Raw genomic sequence first — 23,085 nt, forward strand, 5'->3', positions numbered from 1 at the left:
AAGCACATGAACATCACAAAGTCTACAGGTGCTTCTATGATCAAGTATTTCCACAACCAGGTGCTTCTCAAGACGGAAAAATTACTTGTGAGCTACTTGGTGCGTCAGGCGCGACGGAACATGGCGGTGGACACGCGCTCAGTTAAGGAGTACGCACGTGAACTGTATGCTGCAGTGTCAAGAAAGATGGGAATTACAGAGCCCAAACCCTTTAATGTTTCCTCTGGGTGGTTACAGAGGTTTAAGAAGAGAAACAAGATCACCAATATAAACATTGGTGGTGAAGAAGCTAGTGCTGACCGTGTTACGGCTAGGGAATTTCCTCCGTTTTTACGAGAGATTATGGAGGAAGGACAGTACACCGACGACCAGGTGTTTAACATGGACGAATCTGGTCTTTTTTGGAAAAAACTACCCTCCAAGACCTTCGTTGTGAAGAATGCCAGCAAGTGTCGGGGTCGGAAGTTGCAGAAGGAGCGCATCACCGTCCTGTTTACCACCAATGCCTCCGGTACCTGTAAGCTCAAGTTATCGGTGATCCACACAGCACGCAAGCCGCACGCCTACAAGAGCATGGACATGACCAAGCTAAATGTCCACTGGCTGATCGCACGTAAGGTGTGGATGTTCTCTACACTGTCCCTCTCCTGGTTTGATGACTGTTTCGTTCCCGATGTGAAGAAATTCTGTGAGCAACAGAATGCGCCATTCAAGATTTTGTTGCTGCTGGACAACGCACCAGGACACTCGCCCCTACTGTTAGATCGTCACCCCAACGTAAAAGTGGTCTTCCTTCCTCCCAACACTACGTCTATATTACAGCCCACGGACCAAGAGTTAATCTGTAATGTAAAAGCTGCATTCTCTACTAAAAAATTCAAGCTCCTGAACGACTACACCAACACCAGGGAAGAATTGCGTAACCTGAGTGACACCAACACCGATAGCAAGAGCGAAGTACTTTTAAAACAATTCTGGAGAATATTCAACGTCAAGAAAGCAGTGGGCTTCTTGGTGGAGGCATGGGATCAGCTGTCTGTAGCAACTGTTCGTCACGCATGGAGACGTGTTGCAAGGCATTCTGGGCGTTAGGCAGAGTCAATCTGTGACTGGTGAGGTTCAGACTGTTGCAGTAGCAGTGGACCTTGCCAGAGAAGCTGCGCAGAGTGTTACAGCTGCAGGGTTCTCCGAGACCACCAACGACGACATCCTGGAGGTGATAAGGGATCCTGATGTGACTACCGACGACATGGTAGATGATGATGACGTCAGTGAAGAGGCAGGTGGTGCGTCATCCCAAGAAGAACGCCGCTTATCCCATAGTAATGTTAGGGGTGCCATCGAGTGTGTCGAGAAAGCCAAGCTCCTCCTTTCCGACGACCCTGACGCAAACAGGTATGAAATCTTCACTACCCAGCTGTTGCAGACTATGGAGCCGTACATCAAGGTTTATCACGACAACATAAAAACCAGCCGTCAGCAAAGCATAACAGAGTTCTTCGCCTGCAACCCACCACAGCCAGCCCAAGCCAGTGATATTGACAGAGGTAGAGACAGTGATGATGACTTTGAGGGATTTGTCAGGGAGGCCCTGACAAGTGTGGATGACAGTGATGGTGACTCACCTGAGGGCCAGTAGCCTGCCCTCTCCCTCGGAACCAGCCTCCATTCCCATACGCCGACCCATCTCTTCTACTAACGTAAGTGTTAACCCCAACCTTTATTTTTCCTAACTTAACCTTTATTTTTCCTAACCTAACCTTTATTTTTCCTAACCTAACCTCTTCTATATTAATTGTGTGTGCATACCATCATAAATTTAAGATAATATTTTTACTACAACATAGTTGTGTGTCGTCAAAAAGTGGAGTTTGGGGGTCGGCCCGGTCTCTATTTCAATTAATCCCATATGTTATGTTGTTCACTTTACAGGTTTCTCACTTTCCGCGGTACCCTGTGGGTTGAATTAACCGCGTAAAGTGAGGGTTCACTGTATGTGTGTATATATATATATATATATATATATATATATATATATATATATATATATATATATATATATATATATATATATATATATATATATATATCTTGATAAAATCACACGGGAAAATGGAAACAACGGAGTACCTTAGCTTTCGTCTTTATTCAAGACATCTTCAGAGGCAACTGGATTACATGGACAGAGAGAGGCTTAAATATACAGGGTGACCTAAAAACATGAGGTCAGGTCAAAATGATGACATCCACTAATCCCCACACCAACACACACGTAGAGGAGCTTAAGAGAAGGGTGGTGACGTGACTAGCCAAGTCAGGTCAGAAAAAAGGGACCCACAAAATAACTATCATACATCTAGATCAAAGGTTTTCAAAGCATTTTTAACCTTGGGCCACTGACAAATAAATTTATGTAACATATTATCAGTTTTGAACTGTTGGTGTGGGGATTAGTGGATGTCATCATTTTGACCTGACCTCATGTTTTTAGGTCACCCTGTATATTTAAGCCTCTCTCTGTCCATGTAATCCAGTTGCCTCTGAAGATGTCTTGAATAAAGACGAAAGCTAAGGTACTCCGTTGTTTCCATTTTCCCGTGTGATTTTATCAAGATTTATCTTATCCACGTTTTCATTGTGGATTTACATGAAAAAAAAAAAAAAAAAAAAAATATATATATATATATATATATATATATATATATATATATATATATATATATATATATATATATATATATATATATATATATATATATATATATATATATATATATATATATATATATATATATATATATATATATATATATATATATATATATATATATATATATATATTGGTGGTAATGGCATTATTATTTTTTATTGCTGTTGGTGGTACAGTTTTGTAAGTGTTTGTGGTAGTACAATATTGTTGGTTTTTGTTAGCGATGTTGTGCTCTCAGGGCATTTGAAGACAGTGCACTAGTCCCAGCCATTCAGCTGTGACTTGGGCATGCATCCTTCCCATGCAGCTATTGCCTAAAGATCTGTGATTCAGTTCATTTTAGTTGCTGGTTGGGATTTGGGAGGCATAACCTTTCCAATGCCATCTCTCTCTCTTAAATGGCATGGTCTGTTCTGTTCTGTTCTGATAATTACTCTTAGTATCGTATCATTCTCTTTATCTGTGAATTATTTCAATGTTTTCAGAAAAACTGACAAGGCACAAGATAAAAAACATTTTTCTTTGTCCGCTGCACAAGAACACACACCACACCTTGGCAGGTCAGGCAATAGTAGTGAAAAGTTTTGGCAGAAAATTACCATGTGGATCCATTACATTATGTATACAGCATTACATTAGTTCTTTATGCATGTACAATGCATATGTTTTAGGTAATATAGTGTTAAGTAGTTTGATCACACCAACAAGCTTCATGGCAAAGTCTGATTCTAGTGCCAAGGAAAATTGCCAATATTCTGTCTCTGATACAAAATATGCCTTAAAATGTTCATGACACCTTGTTTAGGAATATATAGAAAGTTAGATTTAGTTGGAGAAGATATGGTTTACTTTAGGTTAGCCAGTCTGTTGTCATATGGTGTGGATGTTGGTTTGGCTTCCAACTGGATGGTAGTAATGTGTTACGAAGTTCTCATCCTTCTGAGTGATTACAAATTAAGATGATGTTCACTTATCCAACTGAGAAATGGTGGCATGTAGATGGAGTTCAGTCATCCAGCTCATTCATAGTAGAGTATAGACCATTCAGTTGGGTGACGTATGCAAATGATCTTCAGTCATTCAGTTAGTTGAAGATGACTTGCTGATAAATACATGGGGTTCAGTCATCTAATTGGGTAAGGGCTGCTGCTGCACGACTGACCCAGTGGTGGCATGGGAGGGAGGAAGGCAGGATCAAATCAAGGATATAATTGGAGGAATGTCCTGTGGTGGAGAGTGTGCCACTCCGCTCGCTGGTGCGGTACACAGGGCAGTGGTACATGCCTTTCTCTTCTGCCTGGTCTTCATATTTACAGCTCACACCTGCAGACAACGCTATGAAAATCTTCAGGCAATTTGATGATGTATAAAAATAAGTAGTTTATGAATCAACTTTCTTCCAATTAGTCCAGATTATCGAGAGTTTGTTGGTATTCACTAAGCTGAATCATTCTACTTCAGTATCTGAGTGATGTATTTTTGTGCAAATAAGTTCAGGACAATATACGAGTGTGGCTAATCTAAATAAAACATCAGTTAGCAGAAATGTCATTAACATCTCAGACTCATCAAAATTTGTGAATCATAAGTTATAAGTTCTTGGTTACATATTCCTTCAAAAGATTTTGGTTATGTAACTAATGACAGTATCTTAACAAACTGCTCAAAAATTATTTTAATTTTATGTTCACTTGTAATGAACATTCCCTTCGTGTTTCATGCAAAGAAGTCACGAGTGTTTATTTTTGGTAAGCTCCACTAAGTGTATTAAATATCAATATGATTTATTTAAAATTTGACATACCATACCAGTAGTCTTATCTCAAAATCTAAAGGAGTAAAGATTTTCTTTTTGCTGTGAATAAAGTTGTCACCAAGATATATTTGCCGATATAAACTAAAACATATACGTATACCACTTAATTTACATTTAAATCCACTGAGAACAGGAATAACTGGTGTATAAAAATAATCCAGTCATTTAACAATTTGCAGAAAAAAATTGTCTACTGTATTCTAGGTTATATCCATTCAATAGTTTCAAATAGTTTGAAATCTAGGTTTTATTATAAAGTACATAAACCAAATTTCATTTTGTAAATAGTATACTGACATATCATTACTTTTGACATGGAGCAATTTTCAGGTACCCATAAAATCTTAACCAATGATATGGTTAAATCACCTTGATGAGAATACCTGGTCTGACTCAGTGATAAAGAAAATTAAATTGAACATGTAGGGCAAGGTAAAGGAATGAGTAAAGAGAAGGTGTGTTGGGGGCACATACCCTCATGGTGTGACATGTCTGGGAGGGCAGCAGGTTGGAAAAGGATGATAGGTAACTGGTCATGTAGCTGCTTGGCTGACATCTCCGCCAAGCAATGTTGTTCACGATCCCAGCGTGCACCTTCCAGGAAGAAGCCCTGCACAAGAGCACATTGGTATTAAGGGGCTGCATGTTGGGTGTAGAAAACTCTTCTGCCATACTGCTTTGTCTGTCATACTGGAATGACATGGGTATAACCCAATTGACTGTTTGACATATCATGCATACTGATCTTGGTTATTTTACCTGACCTATAATATACCTGCCCAGGCAACCTCACTTGCCTGGTATTCTAACAAAGATGCCCTCACTTGTCTTTGTCCTGCTTATTAGGTGTATAGCTTAAATATCTAAATCCTCTCCCAGCTTTGCGCAGTGGCAATATCGTAACCAATGAGTTTTATCCAAGGTGTGTTACTGTGTAAAGCTCGACTATCTGCTAATACTATTGGGAAAAATTTATCTAGCAATCAACCCTACCCTTATTATTAAGAGCCCAACCCCTGAACCCCTACTTATTCTATTCTAATATTATTTTCTAATCTATCATCCTACTAACCCATGTGTAGGTGCCTCCCTGTGCTTGGCGAGGGATGACCTGGTAGATGACGTCATCAGATTCATGACTTTGGCTCTGTGAGTCATTCTCGTTGTCTTCCTTTTCCTGCTGTTCAGTTGGGACTTTCACCGTCTGGAAAGTGAAGAAAAAAAATTGTTGGCCTACATAAAAGGTAACGGGTAGTGAGGGATGGGGTTGAAGACCAGATCACAGCTGAACCGAGTCACTAATCAAGGCACATTTAACTTATTTTACTTTTATCCTCTTCACCACTGATTGGCTCGTTAGCCGCTTGGGTGATCGGTCACGTCTCTGTTACTTTCCCTTTTCTTTTATCCTCTTCACCACTGATCGGCTCGTTAGCCGCTTTGGCGATCGGTCACGTCTCTGTTACGCACTGTTGGCAAGTACTGGGCATGCACCAGCCCCTGAATGTACCTGAACCTGCTCCAGTGTTGGTCAAGTCTTGTCTAGAAAGAGCTCACACTCTGTGCCATCACAACACTTTCTGGTAGATTGTTCCAAGAGTTAACAACTCTCACTCCGAAAAAGTTTGCCCTCACAGTTTTCTGGACTTGCGGCTTCTTCAATCTTGAGCTGTGACCCCTTGTGAACTGATCTGCCAGCTCCAAGTAAGGACACTCGACTTAGTGCCCCCTGAGAGGTTTATACACCTCAATTAGGTCTCCCCTTGCCCGTCTGTAGTATAAGCTAGGCAGTTCAGGCGCTCCAATCACTCAGGGTAGCTGAGGTGCCGAAGTGCAGGCACCAGTCTGGTGGCCCTCCTTTAAACATTTTCAATCAACTGACAGTCCGTAGCATATCTCGGGGACCAGACAGGGTGACAGTACTCCAGATGGGGAAGCACTTCACTCTTGAAGATCGTTACGAGGGACGGAATGTCTAGATATCTTAACGACCTTCTTATAAGATCCAATAATTTATTTGCCTGATTTACCTTCTCCTCGCAATGGCCCGAGAACTTTAGCTCATTGTCAACATACACACCTAGGTCCTTCTCACATTCAGTCTCAAATAGTGCAGTTTCTTCATCCCGTTGGGACATATGATACGCCTCCTTACCGTTGGTACGCCCCAGGTGCATCCTCTTACACTTCGTGACATTGAATTTCAGCAGCCATTTCTTCAACCATTCTCGGAGCCCACAGAGGTCCTTCTGCAGCTCTTCACAGTCTGCTTGGTTCTTGCTTTCCTGAAATAACTTGGCGTCATCGGCAAACATTTGTATGTAGGAGTGTACAATGTCAGGCATGTCATTTATGAAACAAACAACAGCAGGCCCAGTACACTGCCCTGTGGTACCCCACTTGTGACAGGTACAGATGATGATTTCGTGCCATTAATCACCACACACTGCTTGCGGTCATGTAGAAGGTCATCTATCTACACTAGGACATTTCCCAGAATTCCGTACCCTTCCAGTTTGATTTTCAGCCTTAATAAATTATAATTTCTGTAAAACATTTTTTGTTCTATATCACAATTTTTGTGTTGAAATTTTTTATAATTTATCCCAGGGTTTCAATTGTTTTCTTATTTTGACAACACAACATACATATATCATTTCTCACTCTCAATATTTTTTTAATTATTTTTATTTTTTTATTTATGGTTCTATTATTATTACAGTATTTATAATTTTTATTATTATTAATTTATTATATCCCCCCCCCCCTAGGCCTTGATGTGGGTCATTAAAAATTACCTGTGCCCGGGTGGGCAAATGACCATAAAAAAAACCTTTTTTTTTTCTAAAAAAGCAGTTTTTGTGATATAGTCCAGAATGCAACATCTAGCTTTATACCTACGTATGTTAATGCCTAGCAATAACTCGCCAAGCCAACATATAGGCAATTAAAACAAATAATAATTACTTAATACATAATATTAGGACACGTCGCTACCTGGCATTTAATTGCAGGTTATATCCCAAATATAGAGGTCATAATTTACAAAATGAGTACTATGGGCGAATTTCCGCAACCTGAGTTTCTGTAACGTAAGAGATACCTGTAAAATAACTATGTAACTTGAACCAGGTCTTAAACTAACCAGGGTTTTAAATATGAATCATCGTAATTCAAGGCTTTCCTTTACCCTGAAATTTATTTTATTTTTTTGAGCACTCCAAGAAAAATCTCTCCGTTCTGGGCATTCAAACAAATTTCCGAAAAATTGCATCGTGCATCGGCATGTGCCGAGCATATGGGTGGGTAGACTCAAAATGTTCGTGAGCTATGATTGGCTACTACTCTGTACCTGTACTGTCATATGACTGCATGGGATGCCTAAAATTGGCTGATGTATCTTGCAGTCTATCTCCTCAAACTCTAGCATCATGAGAGTAGTAGCTTGTTTGCTCACAAACTGTGTTGTGCAGTACTGTACCAGCATATAATCAGCCAAGACTACCATTTAAATAGTGTTAATTAAGATGTAAAAAGTAATTATATTCATGCACACTGTAAAGTACAGTACTGTACATTCAGAAAGTGAAAGTACCATATGTACAGTAGTACATATAGCAGAGTGGTCAGTGTATGCTAGTATGTAGAGAGTGTATGTACAGTACAGCAAACAGTGTGTGTACAATCCCTCCTTCATGTAGGGAAAGGAGAATGACATTTAGCAACACCTGCTACAGGCAGGTCATCCTATATGATCATTTCACCATTTGGCTTGCTTAAGACAACGAAATCTGCTATTAAATGCCAGGTAGCGACGTGTCCTCCTAATATTACGTATTTAAGTAATTATTAGATGTTTTAATTGCCTGTATGTTGGCCTGGTGAGTTAATGCTAGGCATTTACATACTTAGGTTTTTAGAAAAAAAATTGCTTTATTTTGCAGGGTCAGGTGTGTGTGTGAGTAGTAATACGCAGTCAGATGCGCTAGTGCCAGTTCATAATGTAAATAATGTTAGTGTGAAGCAATAAAACTGTATCTCTAATCACTGTTATGAATAAATTAGACATACATAAGTTAAAAAAGTGATAAAATTAGGTGAGTGGAACAGTGAAGATATAAATCCACGAGTAGAAAACATGACGATGTAGCAACATGGTAATTTATGCCACACAGCCACAAACCCTATGCTTCATACTTCCCATCCTGCAAACTCCAAAATGGTGAGTACAGCCAAAATTAGTGTTGTTCTAAAGTTTCATATACCAAATTGCATCTTTTAAGTCCTCCCCCAAATTTTTAGACGACCAGGGGTGACATTTAACATTCCAGAACCCGACCAAGTATGGATCAAGTGTTAATGTGTGTATCATTACCGGGTAAGTGTTTTGGAATGCTTACTATAAAATGTGTGATATCTCTGTATGTATTTTGTAGCAAAAAACATATGATACTGAAATCTTAGTGCTTCAGTGTTATGTTCATACCATTGAGTGTTTTGGATTGATTACAGTCCAGTTAGTAACCAGAAAAGGGTTCAGGTTCCAACAAAACTAAAGCCATAACACATGATTGGTTGGTACCATTTTTCTTAAAATAATGCATTACAATGATATTACTGTACAGGTGCTCCTCTACTTAAGAACATTCAACTTACAAACTTTCAGAGATACAAACACCATCACTGAGGGGGGGTTACCTGCCAGAACAGGTGTTTAATGTGGATGAGACTGGACTATTTTGAAGAAAATTCCAGATAGAACAAACATTACCTAAGAGGAGAAGAGTGAGCCAGGTTTTAAAGCTGTATTAAAGGGTATAGCTGTACTATATATCCATAATATTTTCATTTTTTACAATATATTTGGTATCTACAAGAGCAAAGATGGACTTACAAGCAAGCCTCAGGAACGTAACACGTTCGTAAGTAGAGGAGTACCTGTAGTATGTAACAGTAAGTGAGGTAGTAAATCTGATGACAAGATAGCCACAATTATTTAGGCTGCTTGTACAGATGGGGCTTGTGTAACTTCCAACTTCTATTTATTTTTTCTGGAAGTAGGATGACTCCAGAAGGCTGCACCTTAATTGTTTGAGCCGTGTTAATCACCCTGTTTGAATATAGGGTATGCCATTTTCCTTTGTCTATTAGCATACCTGTCATCTTGGTAAGATTTATCCTTCTCCTTTCATGATCTTGCTACCTTTTCCCTCCTTATTCAGTTCCTTCTTCATCCTTCTACCACTTGTTATCTTGTCATCCTTCCTTATCTATTTCTGCTTGTACCTGGTCTCTCTTCCTTCATTATTTATCAAGCTCTTCCCTCTCTGTTATGTGGTTCTCTTTTGATAACTAATCTTTCATTTCCCATTCTGTCTTCACCATCCTCATAGTCCAATTCTTACCAAGACAGCCTTTTAGTTTACCTGACTCTACTCTTCATCCTTTCCTGAATACTCCCTTCCACTTAATCTGGTTTATATCTCTCTCTCTCTCTCTGATTTATTACTTACTTTCCCTTCCTTCCTTCCTTCAATCCCTGTACTAAAGTTATTAGCCTGGCATTTGATATCTGTTTCTGCATTTTGTTACCTGGTCACCCTCCTTCTTGAGCTGGGGGGAGTCGTTATCGTAAGGAAGCGATTCGTTGTCTTCGAGGTCAGTGTCGAGGGGGTAGTACTGCCCCTGCACATTTGGCGTGGGCAGCCGCTCGATCACCACTGGCAACTCCACGAAGTTGGGTCTGATACATTCCTGGATGATATCTTCCACCTCCTTTTCCATTACCTGTTGGTGTAAATGCATATGGAGTATACAGTGAGTATGCTGTCAGTACAAAATTATTACACAACCTATGATAAATGAGATTAAATTTTATATAATTTACAGTACTGTACTTTACTGAAGCAGCAATGTACATAAATGACTAGAGAGCATGTCAGTGAGTGATATTTGGGGAAGCATATGCTGCTGCTGCTGGTGGGTGATGCTAGATTTTTAGTGACGGGTAAACCAGATAGAAATTTGGGACTTGATGGTTGAAGGGAAGTACCATAATAGAACACATCTGATACTGTAATAAGAATTCATGAATGACATCCAATTTCTGAGAGAACCTGTGTGTGTGTCTGATCTTGATTCTGGTTTCAGGCATTACATTGAGAAAAGGCTTGAATGAACATATATTGCTATGGTAGCTATATCATCTGCTGTGGTAGGCATACAGGGGCAGTACAGTATTGTCAATATGTGTTTGCTGTAGTAGGCATACAGGGGCAGTATTGTCATCATGTGACAGCTGTAGTAGGCATGCAGGAGCAGTATTGTCATCATGTGACAGCTGTAGTAGGCATGCAGGAGCAGTATTGTCATCATGTGTCTGCCCTTGGTAGGCACTGAGTAATATTGCACTAAAACAAATGTAAGTTTATTTTTACCTCCACCTTTTTGGATAGTTAGATTGGCCACCTTTGTCTTTACCCAATGACAAATGGTGTCAAAGAAGTCAAGAACATGTCACAACAAGGCAAAAATTACCCACATGAGCTGTTCAAATGGACTTGAGACTGGCAAATGGTCTTTAACATTACAAAATGCAAGTCCCTTCACACTTTCCTGGATTCTGTCAATAAGGAGAAAGATCTTGGTGTTGTGATAAGTCATTCAATGAAGGTGGCACAACAAGTAACTCCAGCAGTGAGAAAAGCAAATTGAGATTTGGGAATTATAAATGTACCTTTGAATATACAGGTAATGATAGAAAAATTCTCCTTGAACTATACAACTCTCAAGTATGTCCCAGTCTGGATTACTGCGTACAAGCATGGAAACCCTACCTCCAGAAAGATATAACATCCCTAGAAAAGGTCCAGCACAAGCAATCAAGATGATTCCAGAACTACTGTATATCATCTCGATTATCCAAGTTCAGTAGACCTTTCAGACAAGGCACAATATGGAAGATTTCATTAAAATATACAATATCCTGAAAGGAGATAATTACAAACTCGTCAAACTATCTTGCAGAACAAATATCAGGAAATACTTCTTCACACAGATGGTGAGACCTGGAATGGTCTACCAGCCCAAGCTGTAGAATCATGAACAGTACTGGGCTTCAAATAACCCCCTACAAAATTAACATGAACACTGGAGGGATCCTACACAGGCCACTGGCCTCCTTCCCTTGTCATAGCTACTTCTTGTGGGTGGTCATTAGGTAAATAAGTAAGCGATTTTTCCAATTTAGCATAATATATTTGTTTTAGTTTCATTGTGTATTTTTAAAATTGTTGTTATTATAACTGCATTTAACTTCACTACACTTTTCAACTAGTCTCCAGTCATGATTTGAATTTGTCTTTTGATTTAATAGTTTAATTTTTTTAATATTATAACAGTCATGTGTCTTGTTTTATCTTATCATTGTTGATTCTTTTCTATAGATTGCACTGATGATGGCTACTGTGATAATTGAAAGTTAATTAATAAAGAAGAATAAGTGTCAAGATGTTCATTGTGGTGCTTGTCCAGTCTTTGAACCTTACAAACTAGGCACTTGTTTGTTTGTAATATTACCATACAAATAATTACATTATAAACATAATATGGTACTAGATATAAAAGTAGTAACCTTAAACAGGAAGTCAATCCTGTCGATGGGTATGGCATGTTTCCTGGCATAGTTCTGACGTATGCCCGTGAGGAAGGAGTAGGGGAAGAACAGCCCAGAAAACCAGAATACGTCGGGGATTTTCTCGTCCGCCCACCGCTGGAAGAACTTTAGCCTGAAGGAATGCATAATAAGGTAGTAAGACAAACAAGCACAGCATAGGCCTCTTGAGTGAGTTCTTTATCATATTATTATATCAGTCTACTCAAAATTTATGCTTAGTAGACCTGAATCCCATATAATGCCAACTATATGAAACATTATTCTAACACTTTTATGAGCTTCACATATACTTTGTCAAGCATCTTTAAGTTAGCTTGAAAAGTATACAGTGGTCCCTCGGTTATCGAGCGCCTCGGTTAACGAGATTTCGGTTAACGAGTTACCTTCCATAAGATTCTTAACTTCGGTTAACGAGCAATCCCTCGATTAACGAGTATCTTACGAGCCGACCTCCACATGTTTTAGCTTGCATTTGGCGGTCCACCAGCTGTAGTATTAGTCCGCCAATACAGTAATCGGTTCTAGGGCTCAAATTCCTTACCCTTTTAGTAAATATCAAGAAGTTTATACTATTCAATAATTTTAAAAGTTTAATATTAATTTTTTTTAGTTATATAAACAATTATTGAACATAATTGAAGGTAGGGTCACTAGTTTGTGGCACGCCATCCAGCCTGCCAACACAGCATACAGGCGTCAATCTGTGTCTTTTCAGTGGAGGTAACATCTTGCTTGAGAGACTCTTCAACTAAACGCTTTTTTTCTGTGTTTACAGGCAAATTGTTGGTCATTTTGAAATTTATTTTACATATTGACAATATATGATGCAGTGCAGTGTTGATTTAAAGAAAATAATCTTGAATTACACCAAGAGAACTAAAATTTTATGGGTGAAATGGCGCCATGGGGTGACTTCTCTTCCACCCCAATTCCTTCTCTTCTCCCTTCTCCTCCACCCCCATTCTAATTCCCATCATCATCATCATCATCATCATCGAGCCTTCTACATACACACCTCAAAGTAAGTGTACTTTTTACCTTTTTTGTTGAATTTGTAATTTCGTGAGCTGGAACCAATTACCCAAAAACCATTGAAACAAGCGGTTAACGAGCAACCTTCTAGAACGGATTGTGCTCGTTAACCGAGGGACCACTGTACAGTAATACCTGGTTTACGCAGTTCTCGTTTACGCGTTTCCACATTTACGTGGTACCCCGCCAGAACCGGAATGCGGCGCGGGCAGGGTGCGCACAAGGCTGCCCAGTCATCAAAACATTACCGAGTTCTTCACCCGCCACCCACCACAGCCGGCCCAAGTCAGTGATAGTGAGGATATGGACTTTGAGGGGTTTGACAAAGAGGCCCTGCAAGCCTCTGTGGTGGATAGTGATATAATTGATACAAGTGATACAGGTGAGGGCCAATAATCTGCCCTCTGCCTCGGAACCAACCCCCCATCCCCGTGTGCCCAGCCATCTTTTCTACTAATGTAAGTGTTAAAAACCTAATATTATTGATATTTCTCTTAATTGTGTGCATACCATCATAAAATTAAGATGTTATTTTTACTACAACGTAGGTATTGTGTCTGAAAAAGTGTAGTTTGGGAGTCGGCCCGGTCTCTATTTCAATTAATCCCATATGTTCTGTTGTTCACTTTACGCGTTTCTCGTTTTACGTGCTCCTCCGCTGGTTCAATTGACCGCGTAAATCGGGGTATTACTGTATTTAAAAGTATCTACAATTTATGTCAGTAAATTGTACCTGTAGTCTGATACTGTACAAGTATCCCTCATTTAAAAGTGTGTGTGTGTGTGTGCACACAGGGTGGTGTAATGCATCTAGTGTGACAGCATTATATTAGTGTTAAGGTGCAAGCACTGTTTGCTACCTCTCGCTTTCAGCTGCCGCCGCTGGCTACCTCTGATGACGAACAAAGAAGCAACCTTCTGTAAGTCTTCCCCTACCAGTACACAGCCTCTTCACCATCAAAACTCCTGCTGTGCCTCCTCGTGGCAACACATGATAACTGGGTGCCTCGTGGGGCCAGGCTAGACCAGCAGGGGATCTCGGAGCAGCAGTGGGCCCCAGAGGGACAGCACATAGACCCACAGGCATGTGGACATGTCCTGGTGCCTACTAACCACTGCCTTGCAGATTAACCTTGGTAGGTATAAGACTACGGGTGTAAACCCTAAGCGAAAAATCTGAAGCGGAGACATGCTTACAGAACTCCAGTAAGACCCCAATGGCAGTGTAGGTGGAAGAGATAACCAACAAGGGAACCCAACGACTACACCAGCAGATGAAGGCAATGCAAAATGGACAGGCTAATAAGGCAAAACCCAACAAACTGGGCTATTGGCAGTCCATTGCAACTCTCCTCCCCATTCGTTGCAACTACCTGCACCACTGGACCAGGACAAGGGAGAGCCATGGTGTGTGGTTGCAGTCTGTGCTCTTGCCTCACCACATAAATCAACTCATGCACAGCCATCACTTACTACTACTCATCATACTCAATTCTGAGAGACAGCAAAGTAGGTGGGGTTGCATTCCTGAAAAATCTAACATTAAAAAAAAATTATTACTAAATGAGGATAACATCGAAGCATGGAGGACAAGCAACAGGTTTAAATGTCATGGCAGTAAACAGCGAGGACTGAAGTCCCTAATAATAATAAATGAGTTCATTACGAATAGTTTCAAAGTTAAACGACGGATTTATTAACACAAAAATTCAAATTGCATACATGTACTGTACTACAACATCTTTTAAGATAAACAATAAAGTTGATAAATAGCATATTATAAAACAAAAGCACATATTTTATGTAAAAAAAAACCCAGCTCCTTCCACACTCAAACCAGCTGAGCACTCACTCAGTTGACTTAGAGATGTGTGCGTGCCTGCTGCACTGTGTGTATGCTGTGACATCACTGCCCACACATACAAACCCATGCTCTTCATTTTTCTTATTACATAATTTTATATGATATTTTCTTTATTTCTAAGCCACACTAGAGTATTGTAATGATTTTTTCACAACTAATATAGTTTCGATTACATGTAACAATGGAAACATGATATCTCACAGGCCACCTCATCTCCAGCTTTTCCCACTTTCACAGCAAGTTGAGCTAAACCGAATTTTGATTGTCCTCAACTACCATGAGAGAATGGAGCGCCTGAACTTGCCTAGCTTATACAGGTTATACCTCTCTAGTCTGGCAACCTCGGGATCTGACTGGTGCTGGACCATGGAAATTCACCCTTTTCCTGCATAGATAGTGACTTGTGCTTATGCTTGGAAGCACTAGTACCACTTTCTCTGCATCATGGTCTCTTTGAAGACATATTGAAGGGTTAAATGTCGTATAGTAGCTTCTCAAATTTTGCGAGTTTTTAATTCTTAACGTATTTTATTGGAACACACAAAAAATAAATAAATAAAAATTTTGACGGCGGAAACTTGAATTTCGACGGGTTTGAACGGCCCGCCAACGTGCAGACGACGTGCATAATCGTGTAAACAGCGTCATTCCTCTTATGTACAAAAGATTCATTATTGTTCATGACTGAATGTCTTTTTTATTGAATTAATGTTACGTGTGCAAATTGAGCAATACAATTCATTAATAATATGTAGAATATTAAAACACATGAGGAAATGACACAGCATTGTTTTCGTTGATTACAAAACCAGTGACTGACTGGTTCTACATATAAAACTGAAGAAAATAAGACTTTGGTTGTACCTGTAGTCAAATTAATATGGTTGTTTTAAGTAATGTTATTTAATGTTAATAAATGGAACAATAGAAGTAGCTAACGATAATGGTAAGGAAAAAAGAGAGATCGCGTATGTAGGTGCGCATGCGCACACGTGAAAACATATCGTCATTACTTTACATAAGAATATGAAAGCAACACTTATTTACTGTTCATATATATTTTAATTAATGTTTCTGAATTTGCTTTTATTGAATTACCGTATATCACGGCCTATAAGGCGGCGGGGTGCATAAGACGCCCCCCCCAAATTTCCATTTAAAAAGTAGCTTTTGAGCTCTATTTGCTGTATAAGACCAGTACCCCAAATGTGACACTTACCCACTGACTCAGTAGTCCTTTACCAACCATCCTTGATTTTTTAAAATAAGGCCAATTCACTTCAAGTAATGTCATCAAATTATACCCGCTGGTGTAGTGTAAACGCTAGTGACGTCACTGAAGCGTGTTGGGAGTGTTCCCTCGTCTCGGTGGTGTGACTATTTATACAACATGTGGTTCAACAGCAACCACCGTATTCTAATTGTGGTGTTTCATTAGGATTTGAGTGAAAAAGGTTACCAGTATGTACTTACTACATACATTTATTACACAAATATATATATATATATATATATATATATATATATATATATATATATATATATATATATATATATATATATATATATATATATATATATATATATATATATATATATATATATATACTGAATATACTATGTACAAAAAATGAATGTTCAATGAATTATTTATGGTGCATTAGGGTACTGGTCACTTCTGATGGGCTATAAATAGCCTTCTTTATCTCCCCTCCATCTCACCCTGAGCCAGACGGAAGGGTCTTGGTAAATAACATGTTTGCTTATTTTCCATTTACTTTAAATAGATTTACCGAATTATTTGTTTTATTTATTTATTTATAATATACTGTAATATATTAAACACACTGTAATTATTTTCTTTAATTTATAAACTGTTTTGCGACAAAGGAATGTTTTCCAGTAGTGTTTCATTAGGATTTGAGTGAAAAAATATTACGTACTTACACAATTGTTCCTCTTACTTTGACAACACAACATACATACAGTATATTATTTCTCAGTTTTGATCTTTTTTTTTAATTTTTGTATTTATTTATAGTTAGTTACTTAAAATAAGGCCAATTCACTTCAAGTAATGGCATCAAATATTACCAGCTGGTGTAGTGTAAACACTAGTGACGTCACTTGAGCGTCTGTAATTAACTGTCGATAGTTTCAAGAATTAATGCACTCATTTACTGAATATTCTTTGTAAAAAAATAAAATTTAAATCAATTATTTATAGGAGATAAATATTATTATGAGTAAATATACCGATACCGGTATGCATTACTGACCACCTCCACGGCTCCTCACTGGCAAATGGGGGGGGGGGCGTGGGGAGGGGTGTGTGATGATAGCTGTGTTTATTATAGGGGTATAAATCTCTTTTACGGTATGTTAGACAGGTTTATAATACATTTTTATTATTTTAATATACCGGTAATCTTAATTTGAATCCAGCTTGCCAAACGTAAGTTTCAGTATAAAATAATTAGTGGTAAGACCTTGTGAGTGGCTTACGATGTTTTCATCACCACTTTTGACACACTAAACCACAATATTTAAGAGGTAAGAATTTTAAACTTGGTGGTTTAGACGACCCCCTAACTTTGGGCAGATTTTTTTAATGTTCAAATTTCGTCTTATAGGCCGTGATATACGGTAATGTTTGTGTGTGCAAAATTAACAATTCAATTTGTTAATAATACGTGGAATATTAGAGGAGACGAGACGGCTGCCGGCATTGTTTATGTTACAGCTTACAAAACCAGTGACTGATTGGTTCTACATATAAAACTGAAGAAAATAAGACCCTGAGTTTAGCTGTAGTAAAATGAATGTAAAAAAATTAATATGGTTGTTTGAAGTACCTGTAATGTTATTTAATGTTAATAAATGGAACAATATAAGTAGCTAACCATTAATGGTAAAAAAAAAGTGAGACTGCGCGCATGTAAGTGCGCACATGTGAAAACATATCTCATTACTCTACATAAGAATATGAAAGCAACACTTATTTACTGCTCATATATATTGAAGGGTTAAATGTTGTCCTCTGTATAGACAAGCAGACAGAGAGAGAGAGCAGCCAGATGTAAACAAACCTTAATTTCCCGTGGCTTTGTTTTTTTTTTTTAAGGAGATTAGCCCACCTGTGCATAAGTCACTGACCCACATTGGGGCCTGAGGGGCAAAAATTTAATACTCCTGTAATAATAATAATTCAGATAAAAAAGAAAAAGAAAAAAAAAAAAGAAAGCTGCCTATCTACCTATTGGACAAACTAAAATCGTTCCGGACCACGGGAGTTTCTGGACCACAGAATGCCGGACTAGAGAGGTACAACCTGTACTACAGACGGGTAAGGGGTGACCTAATTGAGGTGTAGTATAAGCATCTCAAGGGGTACTACTCAGTCGAGTGTTCTTACTTGGAGCTGGCAGACGCTCGCCTAACAAGGGGTCACAGCTCAAGACTGAAGAAGCCGCAAGTCCAGAAAACTGTGAGGGCAAACTTTTTCGGAGTGAGAGTTGTGAACTCTTGGAACATTCTACCAGATCACACTCACTGCTGCAATACCTAGCATCTGTGTGCACTTTTTCAAGTAACACTGTGTTCTTGCATACGTGAGAAAGTCTCTGGGCATATTTGTTAGCCTGTGATGTGGGCAGCAAACTTGGGGAGGGACTGGATGGATGTAGTGGTGGTAGGGTTAGTAAACAAAGCATTTTGGAGGGACAGAGGTTGCTGATACAGGCTAATGTGTCTTGAGAGGTTACCATGTGCCATATTTTAAATATATTAATCCTTCTGGACCATTTCAGATGCTGTGGGAAATTTAAAAAGTCAAATTCATTGATCTACGTAATGGACTGCTCAGAGATGGTCACTCACGTACATGGATCTAGGAATATGACAAGTAAAGGGTTAACTAAAAAACTTTTGTTTCACAACACCTGAGCAGACTCATGCACATATTGCAGGTAGATGAACATATACTGTAGAAGGAATAGTAGTCTTCATAATATAATGATGACTAAGTCTACCATACAGTAATTCTATATGTTGAAATGGTTCTACATGCAATGTCTTTTATTTCACACATCTTTCTCGGTTCACACATTACCTCTCTGAGTTCCTTCCTCTTTTCCTCTAGCCTTTCATTCTGGGGGGCCAGTTCATGGTTGGCAGCCTCCAAAGCATGTTTCTTGGGGGCGACAATCTTTATGACTTGATCATAGACAACCATGGCCCTCACCCATCGGCAGAGGCCCTCACAAGCCATTGATACCATACGTATCTTCTTTGGGTCAAAATCCGGGTGAGAGTAGAACCTGGCAGGAAGTAGAAAGTCCCTAAGTCATCCACTTCAGTACTCACACAGTTTTATGTGTCACTCAAGTCTTCTTTAAAGATAAAAGAGGGATTTTATTTTTTTGTGATTTCTTGTGAAACAATAGTATGTATTTACCTGAGCATAAGATACATATGCATGAATAAGTAAATTAATGGATAAGTACATTTTAAAATGTCTCAACATTTATTTCCTTTACTTTTTGTGAGTTTATAATAGGTTTCAGGGTTAAAGTGGAAGAACAGTCATTTCTAAATGTGACAGAAGGTAGTGTGACTTACACAGTTATTACTGTGTGTGTCATTCTCAAGGCGTCCATATTCAACAGCACTGTTCCAGCAACCAAGATTTTCAACTGTTATTTTACATTTTCATTGGGTGAAGGAAAATATACTGGTATAACAAGAAAATTTTCCAAGATGTAATCCGTCCTGAATAACCATGCACACTCTTGAGTGCAAGCATCAGGTAGCTACATGTTAGTACAGTACTGAGACAGTAGTAATGTTGATAATTTTTTACAGCATTTTATTTGTTCAATAGTATGAGTTTATTCATATCGGTCTGTCTGTCTCGACACCACTCTGATAGCCTCTGTCTTGGTCATACTTAATGGCAAAGATGAATTACCTAATGAATACCATATCACGGAAATAATGTTTGAACTTACTCGTTGCGGACGTGAGTGATAATCTTTGTGGGAATGTTTTCTTTGTCATAGTGCAGCAGGTTCTGGAGGAACTTCATATCCCCCAACAGCTTCTGAGATGGTGCCCAATAGTCCTCAATCATTTTTCCTGAGCCATTAGGGTCTGGCTTCCTCTCTGGCTTGAGGTCCAGCATTACACACACAGCTTCCATTACCTGACAAAGCATAGTATTGAACTGTATAGTGCAGCATTGTTATTTTGGGTATTTTTACAGCTCTAGTAAAACATGAACACAAACATTGCATTAGAGAACTGGGTGATGAGAAACTTTACTGACCTGGGTGATGAAAAACATGAGTTGGATGATGAGAAACACTGCATTACTGAGCTGGGTTAAGTTGTGTTAGGTCAGGTCATCTTAAGTTAGACTATGCTATCTTAAGTTACGTTATGCTAGGTTTGGTTAAAGTTATGTTAGGTTAGGATAAAAATTACACAGAAGTCTATGAAGATGACACATGGCTTCACTCTGCCTTGTTGATGGTATTTCTCATCACCCACTAGAACTAATGTAGTGTTTTTCATCACCCACTAGAACTATGTTTCTCATCACCCACTAGAATTGAAGTAGTGTTTCTTATCACCCACTAGAAATATGTTTCTCATCACACACTAGAATTGATGTTATGTTTCTCATAACCCACTAGAATTGAGGCGCTCAGCATTAGAGGGGGGTGAAGTGACACTCTGGCCAAAATGCGTTTTTTGATGGATATCACTATTTTCACCCGTTGGATGTAACGCTCTAGCTAGAATAGAAATATGGTAGAAAGTCCTTCAAAATTAGGCGTGATTTTGCCTCAGGCCTGGAGCTACGTATCTGGCTGTGCGCTCAGTCAAAGAAGGTGGCAACTTCCCGTTCAGAGCGAGAGGAGCGCGAGCCAATGACAGCGCGCCTCCCTCGGACCATACCCCTGAGGTAGCCAATCACAATGGATTTCCCCTTGCTATGTCACAGCTCCTCGGCCAATCCGCGCGCCCAGATGCTGCCTCCTTGTTAGTTTTGGTGCATTGTATAGCATAAGGAGGTTCAGTATACTTTCTATGGCTATTTTTGATAACTTTTCGGCGTAACAATGATGTTGTTCATCCACGGGTGTGTAAAATGCTGTGCAATATCTGCCCGATATTGGAGCAAGAGTTGAGTGAGGCCAGGCCTTCTGGTATAGGTTCAGGAGCACATTATTCCTGAACGTGTGTTTAGTGATGACAGTGCTCACGTGGACATCCTAGGAATGCTTGGTGATAGTGATAGTGATTTTGGTATACAGGTAGTTCTGCTATAAAGCGATAGTAGTGTTCTTGTAAAACATCGTGTTATAGAAATTCGTGTAATAGAAATAACAGGGCTTATGGAGAACTTTTACTTTTTACTTTTATCCTCTTCGCCACTGATCGGCTTGTTAGTCAGCCATGATCGGGTCACGCTTCTTTTTCTTTTATATTCTTTCACCAAAAAGGTCGGCTTAGCTTCCGGGCGATCGGGTCACGCCTCTGTCACTAAGACTGTTGGCAAATACTGGGCATGCACTGCCCTGAATGTACCTGAACCCGCCTCCAGTGTTGGTCAAGTCTTCTCTTGAAAGAGCTCACACTCGGTGCCGCCACAACACTCTCTGGTAGATTGTTCCAAGAGTTTACAACCCTCACTCCGAAAAAGTTTGCCCTCACGGTTTTCTGGACTTGCGGCTTCTTCAATCTTGAGCTGTGACCCCTTGTGGGGCGAGCGTCCGCCAGCTCCAAGTAAGGACACTCAACTGAGTAGTGCCCCCTGAGATGCTTATAAACCTCAACTAGGTCCCCCCTTGCCCGCCTGTAGTATAAGCTAGGCAAGTTCAGGCGCTCCAATCTCTCAGGGTAGCTGAGATGCCGAAGTGCAGGCACCAGTTTGGTGGCCCTCCTTTGAACATTTTCAACCAACTGACAGTCCCTAGCATATCTCGGGGACCAGATGGGGTGACAGTACTCCAGATGGGGAAGCACTTCACTCCTGAAGATCGTCACGAGGGACGGACCGTCTAGATATCTGAACGACCTTCTTATAAGACCCAATAATTTATTTGCCTGATTTACCTTCTTCTCACAATGGCCCGAGAACTTCAGCTCATTGTCAACATACACACTTAGGTCCTTCTCACACACAGTCTCAACTAGTACATTTTCTTCATCCCGTTGGGACATATGGTACGCCTCCTTACCGTTGGTACGCCCCAGGTGCATCCTCTTACACTTCGTGACATTGAATCTCAGCAGCCATTCCTTCGACCATTCCTGGAGCCTACAGAGGTCCTTCTGCAGCTCTTCACAGTCCGCTTGGTTCTTAATTTCCCGAAATAACTTGGCGTCATCGGCAAACATTTGTATGGAGGAGTGTACAACGTCAGGCATATCATTTATGAAACAAACAAACAACAGCTGGCCCAATACACTACCCTGCGGTACCCCACTTGTTACAGGTACAGATGACGATTTCGTGCCATTAATCACCACACATTGCTTGCGGTCATGTAGAAAGTCTTCTATCCACGCTAGGACATTTCCCCGAATTCCGTACCCTTCCAGTTTGATTTTCAGCCTTTCGTGGGGTACACTGTCGAAAGCCTCGGCAAAATCTAGGTAAATATTGTCGATATTACCACCCCGTTCTAGAATATGGGTCCAAATATCCAATACCTTGAGCAATTGTGTCAAGCAAGAGCGCCCCGGCATAAAACCGTGTTGGCAATCTTTTACAAGGTTGTTTAGTAGTAGATGTTCCATCGCTGCATCTCTGATAATACTCTCAAGTACTTTATATATTATGCTGGTCAGGCTCACCGGTCTATAGTTGTTCGTGGAGTGCCTATCGCCCTTCTTGAAGATAGGACTCACATAAGCCACTTTCCATTCACTGGGGACCATTTGTTCATCCAGGCATTTACAAAACAGAATCTTCAGGG

The 23,085-nt window shown here is 39.6% G+C and overlaps 1 protein-coding gene and 1 long non-coding RNA gene across 9 annotated transcripts in view; one reads left to right on the forward strand and one right to left on the reverse strand.

The window, feature by feature from the left end:
* The window catches only part of LOC121865589 (dynein axonemal heavy chain 3-like), a 42,864-nt gene extending 22,539 nt beyond the window's left edge, over nt 1-20,325 (reverse strand). For 2 of the 8 annotated variants that reach the window (XR_006088778.1, XM_042365096.1), the window contains exons 1-6: nt 20,107-20,324; nt 19,209-19,416; nt 12,160-12,297; nt 10,119-10,313; nt 5,599-5,730; nt 5,001-5,136 (exon numbers count right to left, since the gene is read on the reverse strand). Coding sequence is in view for 7 of the 8 variants with exons in the window: in XM_042365096.1 (XP_042221030.1) it covers nt 5,001-5,136; nt 5,599-5,730; nt 10,119-10,313; nt 12,160-12,297; nt 19,209-19,416; nt 20,107-20,312 (1,015 nt within the window). In the remaining variant the exon portion in view is untranslated. Of the gene's footprint in view, nt 1-3,534; nt 4,034-4,755; nt 5,217-5,598; nt 5,731-10,118; nt 10,314-12,159; nt 12,314-19,208; nt 19,417-20,106 lie in introns of those variants that run through there. The other 6 variants (XM_042365093.1, XM_042365097.1, XM_042365098.1 and 3 more) reach the window with 6 other exon arrangements.
* On the forward strand, nt 12,211-15,023 carry LOC121865591. The gene is made up of 2 exons (XR_006088780.1): nt 12,211-12,333; nt 14,107-15,023. It is a non-coding gene; the product is annotated as an uncharacterized LOC121865591 (long non-coding RNA).
* Nucleotides 20,326-23,085: the final 2,760 nt, after the last annotated feature.

The sequence above is a fragment of the Homarus americanus genome, unplaced genomic scaffold, assembly GCF_018991925.1.
Source record: "Homarus americanus isolate GMGI-L3 unplaced genomic scaffold, GMGI_Hamer_2.0 scaffold54174, whole genome shotgun sequence".
Classification (NCBI taxonomy): domain Eukaryota; kingdom Metazoa; phylum Arthropoda; class Malacostraca; order Decapoda; family Nephropidae; genus Homarus; species Homarus americanus.